This window comes from Meles meles, chromosome 9 (genome assembly GCF_922984935.1).
Source record: "Meles meles chromosome 9, mMelMel3.1 paternal haplotype, whole genome shotgun sequence".
In the NCBI taxonomy this organism is placed as follows: domain Eukaryota; kingdom Metazoa; phylum Chordata; class Mammalia; order Carnivora; family Mustelidae; genus Meles; species Meles meles.
Genome location: NC_060074.1, coordinates 8,281,130 through 8,304,584, shown reverse-complemented (window position 1 = coordinate 8,304,584; position 23,455 = coordinate 8,281,130). Strand labels below are relative to the sequence as shown.

Genomic DNA, 23,455 nt, shown 5'->3' with positions numbered 1-23,455 from the left:
GACCAACTTTGTTTTATCTGTTTGCTTCCAGCGAAGTCATGAAAATGAAAACGAGGTATGAGGTGGGTTTGGACAAACTGGACTCTGCTGCATCTCAAGTAGCCACAATGCAGACCGAGTTGGAGGCGCTACATCCTCAGTTAAAAGTCGCTGGCAAAGAGGTGGATGAAATGATGGCAATCATCGAGAGGGAGTCTGTAGAAGTTGCCAAAACTGAAAAAGTAGTGAAAGCTGATGAAACGATAGCGAATGAACAAGCTATGGCCGCCAAAGCCATCAAAGACGAATGTGACGCAGACCTGGCGGAGGCCTTGCCCATCTTAGAGTCAGCGCTGTCTGCCCTGGACACTCTCACTGCACAGGTAGGAGCACAGCCGCACACTTGCTAGGACACACAGCGTCGTAGCTCAAGGAGGTGCTCACCATCGTGGGCTACCATCAAGTCTGTCTCTCCAAATTGTCTCCACAGTTAATGCAATCGAAATTATTTTCAAATTGGCAAAAGAGTGAAACAGAAACGCACGTGCATGACTAAGAATTTGGGAAAAGGAGAAAGCTGCCAAAATTTAGAACTTACCCTAAAACCTCTGTTATTTCAAGAAATCTGTGCAAGGACTTTGCAGTACAGTGGTGGACAGAGGCATAAGACTTAAGTGTGTATTTTTTTCCTAAGGTTCACCTTTTTCATATTTAGACAATTTTGTAATTAACATACACCTTACAGTAGATGTGATAACATATTGTGTTAATGTTTGTTACGGTTTGGGTTCTTTTTAAATTTTTGTGATACTAATATGACCTATAATGTTGTGCTTTTTAATAACATGTGTTAGATTGGATGAAATGTGGTTTTCAAAATTTAGACATGAGAGGGGAATACTTCAATTAAGAAAGATAAAGGTTAATTTTTTAAAATAGTGTTGAGAATCATGCTAAACTTTGGGTGAGGAGAGACCATTAGGTCCTTTCTTCATACTTACTGCAATATAGATTTCAGAGTGATTAAAATTTAAACATAAATAATTATACTATTATAAAATAGTAGGAAATGCAGGTCCTGTTTATATCTTGGCGTGGATCAGGACCTTAGATTTCTTAGATTTGAGAGATCAGAAAAAAAAAAAAAACTAAGCAAAATTGTAATATATATCATCTGGATTCTCTTCTGGTTTTTCATAACTAATAATTGAGGGTTTTTTCAGTTATAAATTTTAGTACCTAAAAACCAATGCATTTTGTTTGATATGAACATCACAGACAGAAGTGTAGAAACACTAGGGGAAAATGTTTGAACTCAATGGCAAACAAAAGATTAATATGCCTCTATGTAAAAAGCTCTTACAAATCAATAAGAAAAAAATAGATGTAAGATAAGATGGTAAATGATATGAAGAAGTAATTCACAAAAGAGGAAATATGAATAGTCATTAAACATATGAAAATGTATCCTACCTCACTTGTATTTTGGAAAAACAGATTAATAAAAGATTTCTTTGGCTTATCAGAATTCCTAGCCTTGTTGCTGTGGGTATATGTAGTAAAACAGGAAACCTTAGACACTTTCTGGAGAGTAGCTTGTGAATATGTGTCAAAAGCTTTAAAAAATAAAAGGTACAAAGCTCTTAACTCAACATGGCAATTGTAATAGTAAAAAAAAAAAGAAGAAAAAATATTAGGGTATGAGAATTATGGTTCATGTCTATACATGAGAAGGTCATGTTGCCATTAAAATGATGTTTCGTAGCATGTAAGGATGTTCACTATATATCACTATTGAAATATGAAAAGTCTAAAACAGCATATGTATGTTATGTATTTGATAATTCCATTCGTCAAAGTGTAGCATATTCACTAGTTAATAGTGTATATACATAGAAAAACATATAGAAGAAATATAAATAAAAAATATTTGCCACAGTTAACTAGATATGGGATTATAGGAGGTTTTTGTATGTATAATTTTTCTATATTTTTCTAATATTTGCATCTATTACTTTTTTTTTCACAATTTTTAAGAAACTACACTCTTACTTTGCAACAGCCAAATCTCTTTTATGTATTTTTGAAGTAGACTTTGTGTCATAAGTAATCTCATATTAGGGTGTATTTCCATTATTCTTTTTTGTTTCTAACTTTTCCTTAGGAAAAACGTCTCTTTTCTTTTTTGACAGAACTCTATCCTTTGCCATTTCTACCCAATGAATAGTTTTTATCTTATGGTTTAGTGTGAAAATAAGAGCCAATTACGAATAATGCATAAACAATTCTCTTTTAAATAATTAGCATGTCGTTATTTCAAGGACATTACAGTGGTAAAATCCATGAAGAGTCCTCCTGCTGGTGTCAAGCTTGTTATGGAAGCTATATGCATCTTGAAAGGCATCAAAGCTGACAAAATCCCTGACCCAACAGGCTCAGGAAAAAAAATAGAGGATTTCTGGGGTCCAGCTAAGAGACTTCTTGGTGACATCCGATTTCTACAGTCACTTCATGAATATGACAAGGACAACATTCCTGCAGCTTACATGAATATCATAAGAAAAAATTATATTCCAAATCCAGATTTTGTTCCAGAGAAGATTAGAAATGCTTCCACAGCAGCTGAAGGTCTGTGCAAATGGGTCATAGCAATGGATTCATATGATAAGTAAGTACCAACGGAAACAACAACGACACAACTCGGTGTTTTATTTTCCTGCTTGAACATTTAGACACTATAAAACTGAAAAGTTATATAGGCGAGAGGCTCCTTGGGAAATCCTGTTTAGTATCTGCTGTGTGTGTACGTATTTACTGGAGGCAAGACCATACCAATTATATAGTATAGTACAGTGTTGCTTAAACATTTTTGGACCCAGGAACATTTTATACTCTTAAAAATCTTGAAGACATGAAAAACTTTTTTTTTTAAATTAAAGACTTTATTTCTTTGTCAGAGAGAGAGAGAGAGAACACAAACAGGGGGAGTGACAGGCAGAGCAAGGAGGCTAGTCTGGGATTTGATCCCAGGACCCTGGGATCATGACCTGAACTGAAGGCAGACGCTTAACTGACTAAACCATCCAGGCATCCCTTGAAAAACTTGTTTATCTACCATATTAGAAGTTGAAATAGAGAAATTTTTAAAAATGTTAGTTCATAAAGACATTACATGTTACATAAATAACTTATTTTTTTAATTCACATTTTTCACAAAAAATTAGGAGAACAGTAGTGGTGTTTTTTATTTCTGCAAATCTCTTTAATATGTGGCCAGTGGAAGATAGTTGGACTCTCAAATCTGCATCTTCATTCAATCTGTCGCAATATGTTGTTTCTATTGAAATATATGATGAAAATACAGCCTCACACAGATGTGTGGTTGGACAAGAGAGGATGTCATGGACTCCCCGAAGGGGATGAAGTATGTCTTGGGCCACATTTTGAAAACCACTAGTATAATACATATTCTTTGTAATATAAGGCGTCTTCTCTGGTGATTGTATGAGAATCACTTATAATATGTACAAAACAGCAAAAATTACTGGTTATTCTTCAAAAAACAACTATTACAGGATATCTTTCAAACTCATACACAGTTTGAGTCATTGTACATATGTTATAAACCTGTATATGTTTTGGACCATGATGTACTGACGATAAATTTTAATTTAGCATTTACCATTTGTTTAGAAAGCTAACATCACTGACCCCATTTTCCAGATAGAAGATAATTTATATCCATTCTTTTTCTTATATAGTCCCTTCTGTTATTGACATACATATTTATAAGATGGCTGATTTTAGTTAAAGATATATTCTGAAAATTTTTAAAAAGCAAAATGACTTAGATGAAACACCACATCTCCTATGAATTAAGCTTTAATGAAATAGATGTGATTTCATAAACACTGCAATATTTTACATAAATAGGCTATTTTCCTTCTGGAAAACCACAATATTCATACTGTCAATAATCTAATGCTTTAGATTGGGTAAAAAATTACTTATTTGAAAAGTTATCCATATTTGATACCTATTTTAATCATCATTTCTTTGCGCTGGGATCAGGTGTGATTGATGAAATACAGAATATGGAAACCAGCATAGGTTTTGCATAAAAATGTGTTGAGTTACAGTAAGGATGGAAAAGCAAATTCAGTGATAGTAAGTGCGCTACAGTATAAAATGTATATCGAATTTTCTGATTTTACTTTTTGCAGGGTGGCAAAAATAGTAGCTCCTAAAAAGATAAAACTGGCTGCTGCCGAAGGGGAGCTTAAAATTGCCATGGATGGTCTTCGGAAGAAACAGGCCACCCTGCGAGAAGTCCAGGACAAGCTGGCCAAGCTTCAGGATACCCTAGAACTAAACAAACAGAAGAAGGCTGATTTGGAAAACCAGGTGTGTGATACTATGGACAAATATGGGCAAATCCTAATCACTTTGGTAGGAATGATGTTTGTGCCAGCAAGTTTGTGCCTCAGTCTCCTGTTTTCTTCCTGGTTGGGGACTGGCAAAAGATGGCCCACAGGCCAAATCGGCCATTGCCTATTTCTTTTTATTTTTTTTTAATTTTAATTTTTATTTCTTTTCAGCATAACAGAATTCATTGTTTTTGCACCACACCCAGTGCTCCATGCAGTACATGCCCTCCATAATATCCACCACCTGGTTCCCCAACCTCCCACCCCCCGCCCCTTCAAAACCCTCAGGTTGTTTTTCAGAGTCCATAGTCTCTCATGGTTCACCTCTCCTTCCAATTTCCCTCAACTACCTTTTACTTCTTATTTCTGTGTGGCCCACAAGCTAAAGACGGTTTTGACACTTTTTAATGATTATATGGTAAATGGTTGTATAAATACCTGCCTAATATTATCATTTTTGTCTCTTGATCCATAAAACCCCCAATTTTTACCTTTTGGGTCCTTCCCCACCCAAAAGTCAATCATCTTTGCCTCAGATTACCAGAATATTGAGCTAGATTATTTAAGTAATTCTTCATTATATAGGTAAGAACTGAAATATTAAGTGACTTAGATTGTGTAAGAGCTAATGGCGGAGCTGAGATATGAACTCAATACCCAGAACCCTACTGTGTGACCCCTGAAAATTATTCTAAGACTAAAAAGGTGATACTGTTTATAATAAGTAGCTGCTCAAGTCTAATTATGTTCCGGGGGGGGGGAAGTCAAAATATTTTATAAGGCCAATATTTATTGAGTACTTAATCTGCGAGTCACTGTTACCCTGGGAACAGTATGTATTATCTCATTTATTCTCAAAACAGCCTTCTGAGGGAGGTCATCTTTTTGTATGATTTTGTAGAAACTAAAGGTCAGGTAACTTGCCTGTAGTCAACCCAGGTTCTAAGCTAGAAGGTTAAAATCTGACTTTAGAAGCTGCACACTTTCCTAGAGTTTTCTTCCCAGAGGATATGACCATATATTCCGTATTTATACAAATATGTGAGGTTGAGCTCATCTTTAGAAATTTTACTTACTATAAGGCATGATGTCCAAGTATTCAGTTTTAGTTTAAATAATATAATAGGTGGGTGTGTGGTTTACTGTAGACGTTTGTCAACTCTGTTGTATGATTGACACTTTTATTTTTTGTGATAAAAATTGGAAATTATGATCATGTAAAATGAATATATGCTTACATAGGTCCTAAAAATCTGCTTTTGGAGGCAAAATTTTAGTTAAAATATTTTTACTTAGTAATTTCTGATGGCAAGTTTATTGCAGTCAAATACATGATGCAATTTATTATAAACATTATGATAAAGAATGAAGAAAGAGGGGCGCCTGGGTGGCTCAGTGGATTAAAGCCTCTGCCTTCGACTCAGGTCATGATCTCAGGGTCCTAGGATCGAGCCCCGCATTGGGCTCTCTGCTCAGCGGGGAGCCTGCTTCCCTTCCTCTCTCTCTCTGCCTGCCTCTCTGCCTACTTGTGATCTCCGTCAAATAAATAAAATCTTAAAAAAAAAAAAAAAAAGAATGAACAAAGAAACCTGGAAGACAGAAGATATTAAAAGAGGGAAAATTGAAAGACAAAAGATTTAAGTTTAGAAGTATCAAAAATATCCCCAATTACATACTGTTGCTTTTTCAAGCCTATCTTTCGATAAACCAATTTAGTATTTTATCTCTTTTGGTCTAATGGCATTTATTTAAAATAAATATTCATAGCATTAGGAAAAAGTATAGGCCAAATTCTTATTCCACTGTAATCTAAATGCCTCTGCTTTTATCAATTGTTTACTTCCTCTTTTCATGTCAGTCATTTCATTTTGAACCTTAAGCTAACCTTTGCTTACTCTAGTCTTTATCCAAGAATAATGAGGCCAAGTCATTTAAAATCAAACTAATATAACTCAGGGGAATATTGCCATTGCATGGGTTGAAATGGCTTTTCCCCAAGTTTTCCACCTTCATAATTATCCTTTTTCTTTTTTTAATTACATTGCCTAATTACGCATAATCAAATTGGTTGACAGTCTTCTGCACAAAGTAGGCTCTCAACTATTGATTGATGTCCTAATTGAAGGTTAATTGCAAATGTGTGAGTAGGTTGGCACAATTTAACAACTTGAAAATTGTGCTTTGCAAGTAAGCATAAATTATTACTACTTTTAAACATTTAACCTTTAAAATTATCATCAAGTCAACCATAAGTTAAACGAGGGGAAGATTTTGCTAGAACATTTTAAATAAAATGCATTTAGAGTATTTAAATTTGAGGGAAAATATATATATTTGCAAGAGAATGTCCTTTATTACTTAAGCAAATTTCAGTGTCTCCTGCTGGAGATCATTTCCTTAAATAGAGCTATTCTTGTGTTATGTGATGAATGGCCACTAAAAATTTTATAGATTGTGTATACTTTGTTATACATACCTACTGTACGTACTTTATTATGAAACACACTTCCCAAATGTCATGGACTTGCCAGTATTCATAGTGAGATAATTCACATTTTTTTAGAGAGTTAAAAAAATTTTTTTTAGAGTGAAAGTTTGTAATAAAAAAAAAAGGATTGGGCGCCTGGGTGGCTCAGTGGTTTAAGCCGCTGCCTTCAGCTCAGGTCATGATCTCAGGGTCCTGGGATCGAGTCCCACGTCGGGCTCTCTGCACTGAAGGGAGCCTGCTTCCCTCTCACTCTCTCTGCCTGCCTCTCTGCCTACTTGTGATCTCTCTCTGTCAAAATTAATAAATCTTTAAAAAAAAAAAAAAAAAAAAAAGGATTTATCTCAGAGGGCAAAATCATGCAGAAATTTTCACTTATTTTCTACCTGTGGATGTTGATAAAGCCCGACTTTTATTTTCAAGGTTGACTTGTGCAGCAAAAAGCTCGAACGAGCCGAGCAGCTGATTGGAGGCCTTGGGGGTGAGAAAACGCGCTGGAGCCTCACAGCTCTGGACCTGGGGCAGGTGTACATCAACCTGACAGGTGACATCCTCGTTTCTTCAGGAGTCGTCGCTTACCTCGGTGCCTTTACATCGAATTATCGACAGGTAAAGAATACTAGTCGATTTCTGAGGTCTCTTCCTGACCCTCCCACTGTAGCCAGTACTAACTAATCTTAGAGGATTTTGTGGCTTAATTTTTGTTTTTTTGAAGAGTACGAAGAGCAAATGTTTCCAAGTGGTTTCTATCTAGTTGTGTATCTTAATTATTCTGTAAATTGCCTTGAGAGCCATACGATGCTGTATCAAATATTTTTCTAAAATCAAATTGTTCTAGAAACAAAAACACTGACTCTAGGGTATACCATTTCATGTTATCTTTTAATGACAGAATTTCAAAGATATCAGGATTTTTTTTACATCTTTTTTTGGTGTGTGTGTTTATGAGTGTGATCAGCGACTATGAGTCTCAATAATGAGTCATTTCAAAAAATCACTTCAGACATGAAAACTTCAGAGGAGGAAAAGGCAAGCTGGCCTAGAACTGAATCCGTAAGTGGCTTCTCTCCTTTGAAAACAAACGCCAAGTGTCCTGCTTCGAATTAGCGCCCCTTTGATGGATACTGCCTCATTTTTGTGACCCAGTTCCCTTTTCTATTTCTTCTTCCTGCTTTTTCCTTCCCCCTTTCAGTCTATTTCTGAATGAGACCCAGCACTCTGAGTCTCAGAGACTCAGAGAGACTGTTGAGCTCTCTTCTGAAAAATTGAACTGGAATCCAACCCAGAACATGGCCCTGTGAGAACAGGAAGAGAGTCTTAGAGAAATTGAAAGTACTCAAAGAAAAGAAAAGGAGAAAAAAAAATGAGAATGAGGAGAAGAGAGAAATCTTAAAGCTTTTGGTAATAGCTTCTAGTGTCAAGCAAGTAGAGAAAGAATAAATGATAACTCATTTTTTTCTCTTCTTTCTTTTTTTTCTCCATCCATCCATCCATCCATCCATCCATCCATCCATCCATCCATCCTTTCTCTCTCCTCCCCTCCCTCTCTTTCTGTCTTCCTTTCTTCCCCATAGCATTTGCTTGCACCTGGTCTCAGTCGAGCGTTACTTAATTTGAGGACTTTCTCTTAAGTAGGGTTGATTCTTGGAGTCCACGGTTTTAGTTTGTTTATTTTTAACCAAACCGATTTAAAATCTTCACATACATGGTGTTTCTATCTCTTTGAGATCGGGTCATCCTGCTCCTGGTGTATGACCTTCACATTCTTCCTCACTTTGTTCACTTGTATCTTTGTATAACTGTTTGTATCTTTGTATCGTTTTTTTTTTTTTAAGATTTTATTCATTTACTACACAGAGAGAGAGAGATCATAAGTAGGCAGAGAGAGAGGGGGAAGCAGGGTCCCTGCTGAGCAGAGAGCCCAATGCGGGGTTCGATCCCAGGACCCTGAGATCATGACCTGAGCCGAAGGCAGAGGCTTAACCCACTGAGCCACCCAGGCGCCCCACGTATCTTTGTATCTTTGAATAACGGTTTGCTACTACGGCATGAACATCTTGTAGCTCAAATAGTTACTGTTTAGCATGAAACTATCTGGTAATAGATTTGTTTGCTCTACCATTTCAGAGACTGAGGCTTAGAAAGACGAAGGGAATTGCTTGAAGCCACATAGCTCGTTAATGTCACAGCAGGAGTGAGACTCGTAGTCCTTTAGCACCTTTCTCCTCCCCGACATCGGCCTGGAACAATGGAGGGGGTAGTGGCCGCCGCACTTACCCTTCCCTGCCGGTTCTCAACACACCCTTGGGCACCTGCACGAGCTCCTGTTCAGCATTCCAGGGCCCCATGCCTCCCCACCCTGTCCGCTGACAGACGTGTTCCGAGGCTCCGGATCTTGCCAACTCCACAGACACCCACTTCCACCAGAGTGAAGGCTGCCGGTCAGCCCACCACACAAATCCTTCAGGAGAGCACTGAGGTCCAGAACTGAGACCTCGGAGTCTGCCGACAGAAGCACCGTGGCACTTAAGCTAGACACAGACGCAGCCCAAACTCCGAGCTCCTGTGAACTCAGAGCCTCTGTCCTCGCCCCGACTGGAACAGCCACATCATTCCATCCCGGTTCATCTCTGTCAAGGCGTGAAGGCGACTTCACCCCTTCCATGCTTCGCTACAGCAGCTGAGGCTTTTACTTGTCTTGAGTCTCTAACGTTGCTCTGTTCCTTCCTGGGAATTTTTTTTCCATTTTATTTTCTTTTATTTCTTTTCAGTGTTCCGAAATTCCTTCCTATGAATTTGTTCTCGATGTCCTCTCGCCGCCCCCTTCGGGTCAGGGCAGGTGTCAAAAGTTTCCATCATTTGTAAGCGGAAGGTTATAGCCGCCACTTCTGTGTCTGCCCGGCTGGCCTCCCGGCTTCCCGCACTCTCATGCCCAACAACCAGCATCCGTGGCTCTTCGTTGCAGACTTCTCTTGGGGTCTTAGAATCCCCTTTGCCCAGTGTTTGGAGCTGGAATTGCCTGGGGATTTATTCTCCCCCTAAGGCGTTCCTGGATGAATGACTGACGAGGAGCATGAGAACTGGCTGGAACAGCTCTAAGGACCCACTTACCCTCCGTGTGGGATGAAATCAAAGCCACCTGCCCCGAACTCTGGCAGATCCTCAACTTTCACTGGCTTCTTCCCAGTCCGTGTACTGCTCCCCGCAGCAACCCTTCCTTAATAAATCTTCATCGCAGAGCCTGCTTCTGGGAAACCCAACCAAGACAAAATAGCTTTCCAACAATCTTGGTTCTTTTCTAACATCGAAGTCTCTGGATACCAAGAGCCCTCAATAGATAGCTGGATCCCCTCCTTCCAAGCTTGAATCTGAGTCGCTGTTAATTATTCATCAGCCGCTCTGTAGAACTTCTGGCGCTCTGCATAAATAAAACATGGAAAACTCCAGTTCTTCTAGGATAACTGGGCCCGGGGTACTTCAACAGCCGTGCCCACACCAATCTCTGAAACACAATTCTACAGTGCTGTAAGGACACGTAAGCCCTGGAGTTGAATTAATTGGAGCTTTCTCATTTTCCCTGCCAGCAGTCAAGGTCAGAACTGGGTTGGTGGTGGTGGATGGTTAATGCCTGCTGCTGTACCGTTTTAGGCATGTAATTGGGCCACTTAAACTTCTAATCCCCAGATATGATAACGTACACTGTCAACTATAAACAATGTTCCAGTCACTGCTGCTTTTGCCTTCTTGACTTCTTCCCCGTATCATTGTCTATCGTGCCAGTACCAGCATCAAGCTATGTTTGCCAAAACATTCAGATTTTTCCCAAAAGTCTGCAGACGGCCCTATAGCCTGACAACAAAGAGATCAAAACATGCCAGTAGGAACGGTGAATTAGAAAGCAGAGCTCAAATCAGAAATGCTTTATACCCTTCCTCCCTACACAGCCACAACCCTTGCTCCTGGCATCAACAACCAAACCCAACAGAAAGCCAGATGATAGGTTTTAAGTATTCACAAAAGGTGAGATTTTGCCCCTGTTTACCCTACAGTGTTACACCAGCAAATATATTGCATTACGTGGCAAAGGGTCTCTGTTATTAAGATTGTTTATCAGCTGAATTTAAAACAGGAAGATTATCTTTCAGTTAGCCAGGACTTGATTAGAGAACAATTATTTTTTAAAGCAAGAGTAAGGAAGTGCCCCCAAAATGATAGGGACATATTAAAAGGACATAAAATTGAGCTTGAAGCTATTTCTACTGGCCAAATCAGCAATAAATAGTGATAGCAACATATTGCAACTCATTGAATAAGAGATGTGAGCAAAATGCACGAAGGGGTTCAAAAGGTATAGATTTCTAGCTATAAAGTAACTCCTGGGCTGTAATGTACAGCATGGTGACTGTAGCTAATAATATTGGATTGTACCTTTGAGATCTTAAAAGATCTTACTGAGATCTTAAAAGGTTATCATAACAAACAAGTTTTTGTAACTTTGGTGATAGATGTTGACTAGACTTACTACGATGGGTTCACAATGTACACGAAGAGTGGGTCATGATGTTGTGACTGCTGTCATTTACATGACCATTATATTTTTAAGAGACTAGAAAATAGAAAAAGATAAGTCTATAAGGACATAAATTAATACATTTTAAAAATGAGTTCCCGACAAAGCTAGATCCTTACAGTTACAAGTATCTCCCCACAAAATGCCTCTTCGTTACAGCCAGAAAGGGGACAGGGGCAGTGCAGAAGGTGTAATACGGTATTTGACAAGCGCTGCCTTCATTCAGTTTTGAATTCTGGCTTAAAACTCTGAATTCATCTTGGTTCAGCCCTCACCCCACCGGTTTCCTTCTCCGGCTCCAATACTCCAGGAGATAACAGGCACTCAACTTCCAGAGGTTCTTAGGTATGTAATGCCCGGGGGCTCCCCCTTCCCTGCCGCACCTGTGGAATTCCTCAAACTACCCCCTCCCCTGGAAGCCCGTGCAGCCTAGCTAGCCGTCCCGCGTTCTGCTTGCCCATAGAAGTGCCTGCTACCGTTTCACCACGTGCTGCTACCCCGTGTCCGGGTGCAGCTTTCTCTCATGTGGCAGCACAACTACCAAGAAGGTCTGCTTTTCATCTGCGTGTCTTGTGTGGCATCCCACCACCCAAAGAAGCTTTAATTATACCTGAGATCATACAATTAGAAGACAGAAGCCCAGCAGACAACCCCTTAATCAAGTGATAAAAATCAGAGTCATCAGTGAATGAACAGTTGGAAATCGTACGACTGAGGGGATGCAATGAGCAGAACATGGTATCATTTCTATGCTGTTCCTGCTCAAGGTGCATAACCTGAATTGAATCGTGGGGGAACATCATAGAGATGCGACGTGGGACATTCTACAAAACAACTGACTGATCAAGGTCCTGAAACTCATTAACTGTCCCTAACCTGTCGTGGCCTTTCATGGGCAAACCTAAGGGGATTTTGGTGCGGGGAGCTCAGCAGGAGCCCAAGGCAGGTGGTGGTACCTACCATGCCCTCTCGGCCAGCACCACTCCGTGCCCACAGAATTTGGTGGGTCCCAACATCTTGTGTGTCTGTGTCTTCTTCCCATGTCTCTTCCTGGCCTATATCTCCTCTGGTCGTGTCTTTTACTGTTTCTGAACTCTCTGATACGTGACCTCAATCTGGACCTTGACTTCTGACTTCCTAAGTGTGAAACTGGACTGGAAGTCCCTTTTTGATTCCCGAGCAGCTTAGCACACTGTGCCCTGAAGTAGGATATCCCAGACTCCAGTATACGTCCTGACCCTTGTTGGTGCATCATAGTCCTGCCGTGGTCCCTTTGTCCCCTACCAGTTCAAAGTAGATTTACTTTATTCCATAATGCTGTGTTAAGGCTTGCCAGATATTTGTACTTTAAAGAAAATGTACAGAATAATGATGATCTCCAACAACTTTGTCAAGTGCTGCTTTAGAATAAAAATTGGCAATTTTTTTTTTCGGATGCAAAATTCTGACCTCAACTTCACTATTAAGTGATGTATCTAAAATTAACATTGGACATAGTTCATTTTCATTGGAATGCACAACAGACCTTCTGAATTATAATTTGAAAAAATCTGATAAATTGTTTTAATGGGCAGTTTCAATACTGGTTTGTTCACTCAAGGCATAAAGTGTAATTGAAGAGTTAAAGTATTCATTTGGTGATTTCCAGCCTCATGTTCATATCTCTCTGTGTATGTCTTAAAGAACCAAATCAAGGAGTGGACAAACTTGTGCAAAAGCAAAGATATTCCCTGCTCTGATGATTATTCTCTTATGGGTATTCTGGGAGAAGCAGTGACAATTCGAACCTGGAACATTGCTGGTTTACCTTCCGACTCATTTTCCATTGATAACGGGATCATCATAATGTAAGGAAAACTTATTTTTCTCTCGAGATCTCTATTAATCAGTAGATATATTTATCTGTGCATCTTTTTAAACAATTATAGCTAGAAAACTTTTATAGTAGTGAAAAATTTTTGCTTACATTATTAACTAAATTAAATATGAATAATCACTTCCTTCTCACAGTAATGTTAGAATGATTGCATATTGGAGACTGTAGTAAACAACCAAAAACCCTAATGACTTTTGCTTAATTTTTTAAAAAATTTTATTTATTATCTGACAGACAGAGATCACAAGTAGGCAGAGAGGCAGGCAGGGAGAGAGAAGGGGAAGCAGGCTCCCTGCTGAGAGCAGAGAGCCCGATACGGGGCTCGATTCCAGGACCCTGGGCTTTAACCCACTGAGCCACCAAGGCACCCTGACTTTTGCTTAATTTTTAATCAGCTTTTGGCAAATGGAGCAAAGCCCTACCATGAGTAAATGAAATCCAATACTTATCCCCATAAAATTACAGAGTTTTTGTTATTTCAGGTTAGTGAAAGGTACAGCAGTGGGTTGTTTGGTGGTGATGGGTTCAAGTGTATACCAAATTCTTAATCCCTGCTCTGTGTGGGGCCAGCTTCAATGATATGGTTACATTTCTGGTCCTGGGCTGATTGGGACTTTCTAAGATTTTATTTATTTATTTGACAGAGAGAGAGAGAGATCACAAGTAGGCAGAGACGTAGACAGGGAGGGAAGCAGGCTCCCCACCGAGCAGAGAGCCTGATACGGGGCTCGATCCCAGGACCCCAAGACCATGACCTGAGCTGAAGGCAGAAGCTTAACCCACTGAGCTACCCAGGCGCCCCCAAGATGTAGTGCAGGCTATTCCTGGAATGTCCTGGCTAGTAGACAAATCCCATGGAAATTGGGAGGGGAGAAATACTGCAGGCTCGTCCTGTCTCACCTTCCTAAAGGTCTCATCTCCCAGAAACCAAGGACTTTAACCTGCCCCAGTATGACGACAGTCATGATTTGTCAGGTCACCATGGGCCTTCCTTCACTGGCCAGCCTTCCTGGAGGTTTTAGCCGATTAGGAATAGCACAGGTAAACCGTCAGTAGAAATATTCAGTTCTGTGTTACATAACTCTTTTAATTCGTTGTTAGTCTACCACTGAAAGAGTAATTGATGTCAGAGTACTTAATTTAATGTATAATTAATTTAATGTACAACTAATTTAATATACAATTAATTTAAAGTACAAATGACAGATGCATGTGGATTTTTAAAATAGAATTAACATGTGAAGACTGCTTATTCTTAAATTTTTTGTATGTAGTATTTATGAAGATTGTTCCACAAATTAAAACTCAGATGAACGTGTTTCCTTACTGCTCCATGAATGATCCTGATGTACAAATATATGATATACACCTGATATATATGTGTGTATTTATGGGCTTCTTTAGCATTTACTTACTGAATTGTTCTACAAGGATTTGAAGTGAATGCAATTTGATTATAAAGTAAAAATCTGATGAGACCACCTAAGGGAAATTAAAGAAGTAGTTACTTCTCGGTATTTCAGACAAGCTCATCCTTACATTTGGGCCCTGAATTAAGTTTAAAACTTTCTAGTAATTGAGGCAAAAAAGAAAAGTCGTGTCACATGGTTCTCATATTTTTAACCAAATGAATCATACTTAGATGAACTTTTTCAGGAGCCAAACTTAAATGTAATTATTTGATTGATTTGGAGAAAAGACTACAAAACTTTTTGGGGGGAATGAAAATTAAGCACTTGGTCCTCTGCTGTCATAATCTAAATCTATCCAGAAGAGAAATGACTGAATCAAGATAAATGATAAATATGCGCATTAGTTGGCCACGAAAACAGACCTTTGAGTGCCTTTTAACAAGTACAGGATGACAGCCTGTTTTTTAAGTTATTGAACAAGTAGGTGGTACACAGAGAGTTTGTGTTGATGTTTAATGTGAAAATGCAATTAGACGTTGACATGTATGGGAGGTTTCTGGAAGTTCGGGAGCCCACTTTTACTTTGTCCAGCTGTACCAATTAACCTCAGCCTGAGGAACAGTCAGATTTTTATGTTTTTGCTATTGCTGTTTTTCCTCTTTCAGAAAAAATACTTTGGTTTTTCCAAGCACTTGTGAATATAATTGATCATGTCCTGCATTATGGTAGTTCTGTCTTTACTATTTCGATTGGCAGTTTATTTACATTTTTTTCCACCTGGCAGGATATCCACAAGCATTATATCCATTGGAGGCCAAATACCTTCTTCTTTTTCAACAAATAATTGTACTCTTTCTTTTGGGTCCCATTATATTTCAATAATAATAGGATATTGATGAATATTTCTGTGTTTATGATTCTAAACTTTTCTGTGATTATTTCTCGAGATAACCAACTCACATTTCAGGAGAGAAAGAGGTAAAAAATGGTGTTAATGAGCCAGCACCCTTACATTTTTGCTATTTGTTTATAAAAATCTTGAAATATTAGCTGAAGGTTATGGTAGCAACTTTACTACGAAAGAAATATTAACATTTTTCATTCTTGGTTTATTTTGTCAATCTCTGTTGGTAATCTTATACACAGAGGTTTCAGTAAATAGGTTGAAGGTGATTATTTTGAAGTATCAGATAAGTATCTTATTTACTTGCCTGCTGAGTTCTTCCAGTCCCCAGAGATACTTGCTTGATAATGATAATACCTAATACTGAGCACTTTCTAGAGACCTAATCTTGTGCTAAGTGCTTTTTACATACTATCTCAGCTGACTGAAGAGTTGATTATTTAGGGAGATGGGAAGAATCTATAAAATTTAGATAAGTTGGAATATAATTAACTTTTGGAGCTATTGACACCTGAAGGTCCTTGGCTAATCAGAATTTCAAGGGCTAGTGATAACATTAAATGTAATTGGATTGTATCTGAACACTTCATAGTGAAATAGTATTAAGATTGTTTAACCGCTTGGTAAATAAATCTGACCTATCTATCTGATATAACTCTGCTTTTTAAAAATGTCTTTTAGTTTTCATTTCTATAGGAGTCGGATAAATTAGTTTTATTTCAGTAGAGTAATAACTGAGAGGAGTACCCACCCTTTGTTGTCTGTATTAATCTATTTTTATGTGTGTGTCTAAAAAGGAATATAGAAAAATTCTCTGACATGCATCTGTTATATACTTAAATTCTTTGTCCTTCCAGGCAGACTATCGTGAACATGTATTATCACTATTAGAAGTCTGTAGTTTGCAAAAGCCCCAAAGAGCACAAAATAATAATCCTCCATAGATAAACCGCAAACGAACAAACAGTATTAAAACTTGGAATGCTGAGTCTGTAAAAATTCAGTTTTTATTTGGGAACCACTGATTTTAAAGCATTTCTACATTCAAGAATGTTGGGTGGTGGAAGTAAGATTGAAGAAAGATGTTGTCTTGTAAATCACATAAGGCAAAACAGTGGAGAGGAAGTAAATAGTTAATATGGTGCATGTTTATTTCAAATTCAAGATTTATAGTCATCCAAAAAGTGATCCTGTCTAAACCAATATGTGTTGCATATACCTCTCCACAATAATTGTTATTAAAACCCCAGTATATTCTTCTCTACCTACCCTGAGGAATGTCTCCTTTGAGATTTTACTCATTTGATATGTTATTCTATAGATGCCCTAATCTTTAAAAACGAAATTTGCTTTAACGGGTCCCTGGGTAGCTCAGTCAGTTGAGTGTTTGACTCTTGGTTTCAGCTCAGGTCGTGTGTGACCTCATGGGTGGTGGGATCTGGTCCGCCCTGAGCTCCGTGCTCACAGCATAGTCTACCGAATTCTTTCCCTCTTCCTCTCTCTCCTCCACACCCTCTCCAGCCCATGTCTTCTCTTTCAAAAATAAATAAATCTTTTTTTTTTAAAAAAAAAAAGCAAAATTTGCTTTAAAAGAAAAAAAAATGAAGTCACAACATTGTCCTGCTTTTGAATCAAAAAGATATGTTATATTGCAGGTGTTGTTGGGGGAAAATAAGTTTCATGTACTTGTTAACTGGGTATGGAACAGTATCTTTGTGTGTGCAAATATACAGATCAGAGATAGATAATAACATATATATATATATATATGTAGATATAGATATATCTTGTTCCAACAGAACATGTTTGAAAACATTACCCTTTTTCCGTTGAATTGTTTTTACATCTTTGTTGAAAGTCAGTTGTACACATATATGGAGGTCTGTTTCCGGATTATCTATTCTGTTCTGTTGATCTATTTGTCTGTCTTGATGCAAAAACCACACTGCCTTGATTAGTATAGCTTTATATTAGGTCTTGAAGTTAGCTTATAGGTCTTCAAACTTCGCTTTCTTTTTCAAAATTGTTATGTCTATTTTTTAACCTCTCATTATGAATTTTGGAATCAGTTTTTAAATATCTACAAAAGATCCTTGCTGGGATTTTGATTGAAACTGCATTGATTTATACATCAATTTGAGAAAAATTGACAATAAGTCTTCTATAAACACAATATATCCCTGTTTTTAAATGTTTTCAATTTTCTCAAATATTTGTTTCATTCTAGTTAACCTATAGTGCCAAACTGGCTTCAGGAATATAGTTAGTGATTCATCACTTACATATAACAGCCAGTGCTCATCACAAGTGCCTCCTTAATCCCCATTTAGCCCATCCCCTGCCCATCTCCCTCCCCGAAACCCTCAGTTTGTTCTCTGTCGTTAGGAGTCTCTCGTGGTTTTTTTCCCTTTCTCTTTTTTTGCCTCCCTTCCCATATGTTCGTCTATTTTGTTTCTTAAATTCCACATATATAGTCATTCTCTGCCTTATTTCACTTAGCATAGTACACTCTAGCCCCATCCACGTCATTGCAAATAGCAAGATTTCTTTCTTTTTGATGGCTGAATAGTATTCCATTGCAATTTCCATTGCAAATAGCAGGGTTTCATTCTTTTTGATGGTTGAATAGTATTCCATTGTGAATAGTATTCCATGCACCTCTTTATCCATTCATCAGTTGATGGACATTTGGGATCTTTCGATAGTTTGGCTATTGTTGATAATGCTGCTATAAACATCAGGGCACATATATCTCTTTGAATCTGTATCTTTGTATCCTTTAAGTAATGCTTAATAGTGAATTTGCTGATTATCAGGTAGTTCTACTTTTAACTTTTCGAGGAACCTCCATACTGTTTTCCACAGTGGCTGTACCAGTTTGTGTTCTTACCAACAGTGCAAGGGGGTTCCCCTTTCTTGGAATTCTTGTCAACTTCTGTTGTTTCCTGTGTTAATTTTAGCCATTCTGATATGTGTAAGGTGGTATCTCACCGTGGTTTTGATTTGGCGAGTGATGTGGAGCATCTTTTCATGTGTTTGTTGGCCATCTGGGTGTCTTCTTTGGAAAATGTCTATTCATGTCTTCTGGCTGTTTCTGAACTGGATTACTTGTTTTTTGGGTGTTGAATTTAATAAGTTCTTTAAATATTTCGGATCTTAACCCTTTATCTGATATGTCATTTGCAATATCTTCTTCCATTCCATAGGCTGCCTTTTAGTTTTGTTGATCATTTCTTTAATTGTGCAGAAACTTCTTATTATAGCTCACCTTCGATTTCTTTCATCAGTATTTCATTGTTAGATTTATATCCAGTACTTAATTTTTGTGAGCTATTGTAAATGGTACTCTAAAAAAGTTTATTCAGTTGTTCATTGCTAGTATTAGAAAAACAATTGATTTTTGAACATTGACCATATACATTATGACCTTGATAAACTCATTTATTAGTTCTAGCATCTTTTACATAAATTCTTTAGGATATTGTACAGAGATGTACTCTGCAAATAGAGGCAGTTTCATTTCTTATTTCTTAATATGCCTTTTGTTTCTTTTTCTTGGCTTATTGTACTGTCAAGGACCTTTTTTTTGACAAGTATAAGAATACTTGTTATACAAATATAATTTACACTGGCTAATATAATGTTGGACAGGGAAGATGAAATTGCACATTGTTGCCTTTTCCTATTCTTAGGGGAAATGAATTAGCCCTTCATATTCATATTCATATTCATATGATACTGTATCAGCTGTAGGATTTTTTTTGTACATCCTTTTTATCAGGTAAAGGAAATTCCCTCTGTTCCTAGTTTGCAAAGAGTTTTAATCTTTAATGCATGTTAAATTTTGTTAAGTGCTTGTTCTGTGTCTATTGAGATATATTTTTAAGTTTATTAATATTTTATCAATATAGTTAGTTTGTTAATATGGTGAACTGTACTGATTGATTTTATTTATTATTGATTTATTTATTAATATGGTGAACTGTACTAGCCTTGCTTTTCCAGGATAAACCCTACCTGGTCTTCATCTCTTCTCCTTTTATATATTTCTGATTCAATTTGCTGATACTTGGTTGAAGATTTTTCTGTTCATGAGTGATATTGCTATGTGGTTTCTTTTATTTTAATGTCTATACATTTTCATTATCAAGGTAATGGTGGCCTCATAAAACAAAGTGGAAAGTGTTTTCTCCCATTCTATTTTCTGGAAGAGATTATATAGAATTATCTCCTAAGGTCCTTAAATGTTTTGCAGAAATAACCAAAGAAATTATTTGTGCCTGGAACTTTCTTTGCTGGGAGATGTTATCCATGATTTCAATTTTAAAAGAGTTGGAAGTTATCTTAATAGTTAAAGAAAATTCAAGTTATCTATTATTAAGTGAGTTTTGGTAGTTTCTATCTTTCAAAAAATGGGTCCCTTTCAACTAAGTTGTCAAATTTATGGGCATAGAGTTGTTTGTAGTATTCCCTCACCATCCTTTTAATCTCTGCCGGGTCTGTAATGTTAATCTTCTCTATCATTCCTGCTATCAGTAATTAGCATTTTCTTTGCTTTTCTTGATCAGTCTAGCTATACTTTGATAATTTTCCCAGATCCTATCTAAGAATAAAGCTTTTATTTCATTGTTTTTTCTCCATCTTTTTGGATTTCCATTTTATTGACTTCTGCTTTAATATTTGTTCTTTTCTTTTGCTTGTTTTTCGCCTAAACTACTCTTCTTTCTGTGGTTTCCTGAGGCGAAAGCTTAAGGTAGTGATTTTAGACTTTTCTTGTTTTCTAATCTATGTGTTTACTGCTGTACATTTCCCACAAAGCACTACTTTAGCTGCGTAGCACACATTTTGATGTATTTTCATTTCCCTTAAAATATGTTCTAATTTCTCATGAGACTTCCTCTTTATAGGTCTTTAAAAAACCTACTAATTTAAACATTTGAGATTTTAAGGTATCTTCTGCCATTTTTAAATTTCTAACTTAATTGCATTATGTTCAGAGAATAGACATTGTATGATTCCAGTTGTTTTAAATTTGTTGAAGTTTGTCTCAACATTATGGTATCATGATGGTCTGTCTTTGTGAATGCTCCATGTATACTTGAAAAAATTTGTATTTTGCTATTAATGAGTAGAGGATTCATTAAATGTCAGTTAAATTGAGTTGTGTCATAGTACTCTTCACAGCTTCCATATCCTTGCTCATTTGCTGTCTACTTATTGTCCCTTCAGTTCTATTAGTTTTGGCCTCATGTGTTTTGGAGCTGTGTTGTTAGATGCGTAGGGATTATTATGTTTTCAGGATAAATTAACCCTTTTATTATTACATAATATCTCTCCTTATCCCTGATAATTTTTCTTCTTAAGTCTATGCACAATTCAGCTTTCTTTTGATTAGTGTTTGCATGGTGTATCTTTCACCATGATTTTGTTTAATATAAATATATTACTGTATCTAAAGTGAGTATCTGTATCTTGTAGACAGACTGTACAGTAAGAGTTTATATTTTTTCCAAACTGATAATCTCTCTCCATTAATTAGTACGTTTAGACAAATTTATATTTCATGTGGTTGGTATAATTGAATTCAGATCTACCATTTTATTATTTTTCTTTTCTGTTTTTACTTCTGATTTTTGTTGCTCTGTTTCTCATTCTATTGGATTATTTGAATAATCCACAATCCTTAACATTCCATTTTCACTATAATGCTTTGCATTTTTTTTTAGTACAAATTTTTCTGTCTACCTAGAGACAATATGTTACCACTTCAATTAAAATGTAGGAGGCTTGCAAACATGTAGGTCTCCTTTACCCCCCCTGATTATGTTACAGTAGTCATATGTATTATGTCTGTGTGCTTTGAAGCTCCCCCCAATTTAATTTTTTTGTCTTAATATTTATACATATTCTAAAAAATTAAGAGGAGAAAAATTGTCTATTATAGTTGCCATTTCATTGCTCTTTTTTTCTTTCTAAAATTTATTGTGATATCGTTTCTCTTCAGAGTGAAGAACTTTAGAATTTTTTAGAGTAAATCTGCTGGCAAAGAATTTTCTTAGTTTCCTTGATCTTGAGAATATCTTTACTTTGCCTTTGTTCTTGAGGGATATTTTTAGTGGATGTAGAGTTCTGTGTTGACAGTTTTTTTTCATTCTACTGAGAATATTCTAGTGTGCTTGGCCTCCACATTTCTGAGGTGAAATCTGCAGTCATTTGAATAATTATCCTCTATCTGTAATATATCACTTTTCTCTGGCAGCTTTCAAAAATATTCTTTCAAATCTTCGGTTTTTAGCAGTTTGATTACAGTGTATCTGGGTGTGTGTGCATTTTTGTGTGTTTTATTTTTGTTTTTGTTTCTTAGTTTCTCCTTTTTTGAGGATTGCTCAGCTTTGTGAAACTGTAAATCTATGTGTTTTACTGAACTTGAGAAAGTTTTAGTCATTATTTTTTCAACATTTTTTCTGTATTAATCTTTTTCTCCTCTCCTGGGTCCCCAACACATGAATATGAAGACTCTTAGTATTTTCTCACAGGTCTTGGAGGCTGTATTTGTTTTAACTGGTTTTTCTCTCTCTCTTTAAGTGTTCAGTTTGGATTATTTGCATGCATCTGTCTTTTAGATCACTGACTTTCCTGTCATTTTCTTTCTGCTATTGAATCCTTATGAAGGAATTCTTATTTCAGATATTTTTCAGTTCTAAAATTTCCTTTTGGTTCTTTTTTATTTTTTCTTTTCAGTTTCTCTGCTGAACACACCTCTCTTTCCATTTATTTATTTATTTATTTTGAAAGATGTTATTTATTTAGAGAAAACCCTCAATCTGGGGGAGAGGCAGAGAGAGAAGGAGAAAGAATCTTATGTATACTCCGCACTCAGCATGGAGCCACCATGGGACTTAGTCTCGTGGTCCATGAGATCATGTCCTGAGCAGAAATCAAGAGGCTGGTGCCTAACCAACTGAGCCACCCTGGCATCCTGCCCATTTATTTATTTTTTTTTAATGTTCACCTTTATCTTGTGGAGGCTGTTTATAATAACTGCTTTCAAGTTTCTTTCTGGTAATTCCAGCATTTTGCTTTTTCTTTGAGAGTTCATCATATTCTGGCTCTCTGTGTGTCATGTAATTTTGGATTGTCCTGGACCTTTTGAAAATGAAATTCTGGTTCCTATTAAAATGTCCTGGATAACACCGATTTTTGTTTTAGTAGTCAATCAGCTTGGTTAGGTTCAGTTGCTTTCCTTCTGGGGATGATGTTTCCGATGTCAGGTCATAATTAAAAGCCTTCGCTATGCTGTCTCGATACACTTCTCAGCATGCATTGCTCGGGAGTTAGTCTGGGACTTGGGTTTATATCGCAGCCCGAAGTGTCTGCTATGCTTCTTTGGATGTGTTTGGTAGTGAGCTCAGAACTCGTGTCCGAATGAGGGGATCCTTTCTTTGGGTCTGTCTCCTCCAGGATTTCTCCCTTACTTTCCATATCCCAGGAACCCATTTCTCTCTATTTTTCTGTCAAATATAATGACATTTTCTTAGAATCTCAGCGTCTCACTCTTTCACACAACTTATGTCCATTCTTGTGGCAAAGTGGCAAGAGGGAAAAAGGAAAATACTGGGGTTCCCCCTGCTTTGGACTTAATCTTTGTGTCTACCAGATTGATATGTTGAGGCCTAAGTCACCATAGTGATGGCATTTGGAGATGCAGCCTTGGGAGGTAATTGGGGACACGAGGGTGGAGTCTTGAATGGGATTAACGCCCTTAAGAGGCACAGAGGGATGATCGCTCTGCTCTTTGCCAT

The 23,455-nt window shown here is 37.2% G+C and overlaps 1 protein-coding gene across 1 annotated transcript in view; it reads left to right on the top strand.

Moving 5' to 3' along the window:
• Window positions 1-23,455, top strand: part of DNAH7 (dynein axonemal heavy chain 7) — a 249,669-nt gene that overhangs the window by 151,835 nt on the left and 74,379 nt on the right. The window contains exons 43-47 of the mRNA XM_046018191.1: window positions 32-362; window positions 2,301-2,647; window positions 4,203-4,383; window positions 7,315-7,500; window positions 13,145-13,308. Of these exons, the coding sequence (XP_045874147.1) occupies window positions 32-362; window positions 2,301-2,647; window positions 4,203-4,383; window positions 7,315-7,500; window positions 13,145-13,308 (1,209 nt within the window). The remainder of the gene's footprint in view (window positions 1-31; window positions 363-2,300; window positions 2,648-4,202; window positions 4,384-7,314; window positions 7,501-13,144; window positions 13,309-23,455) is intronic.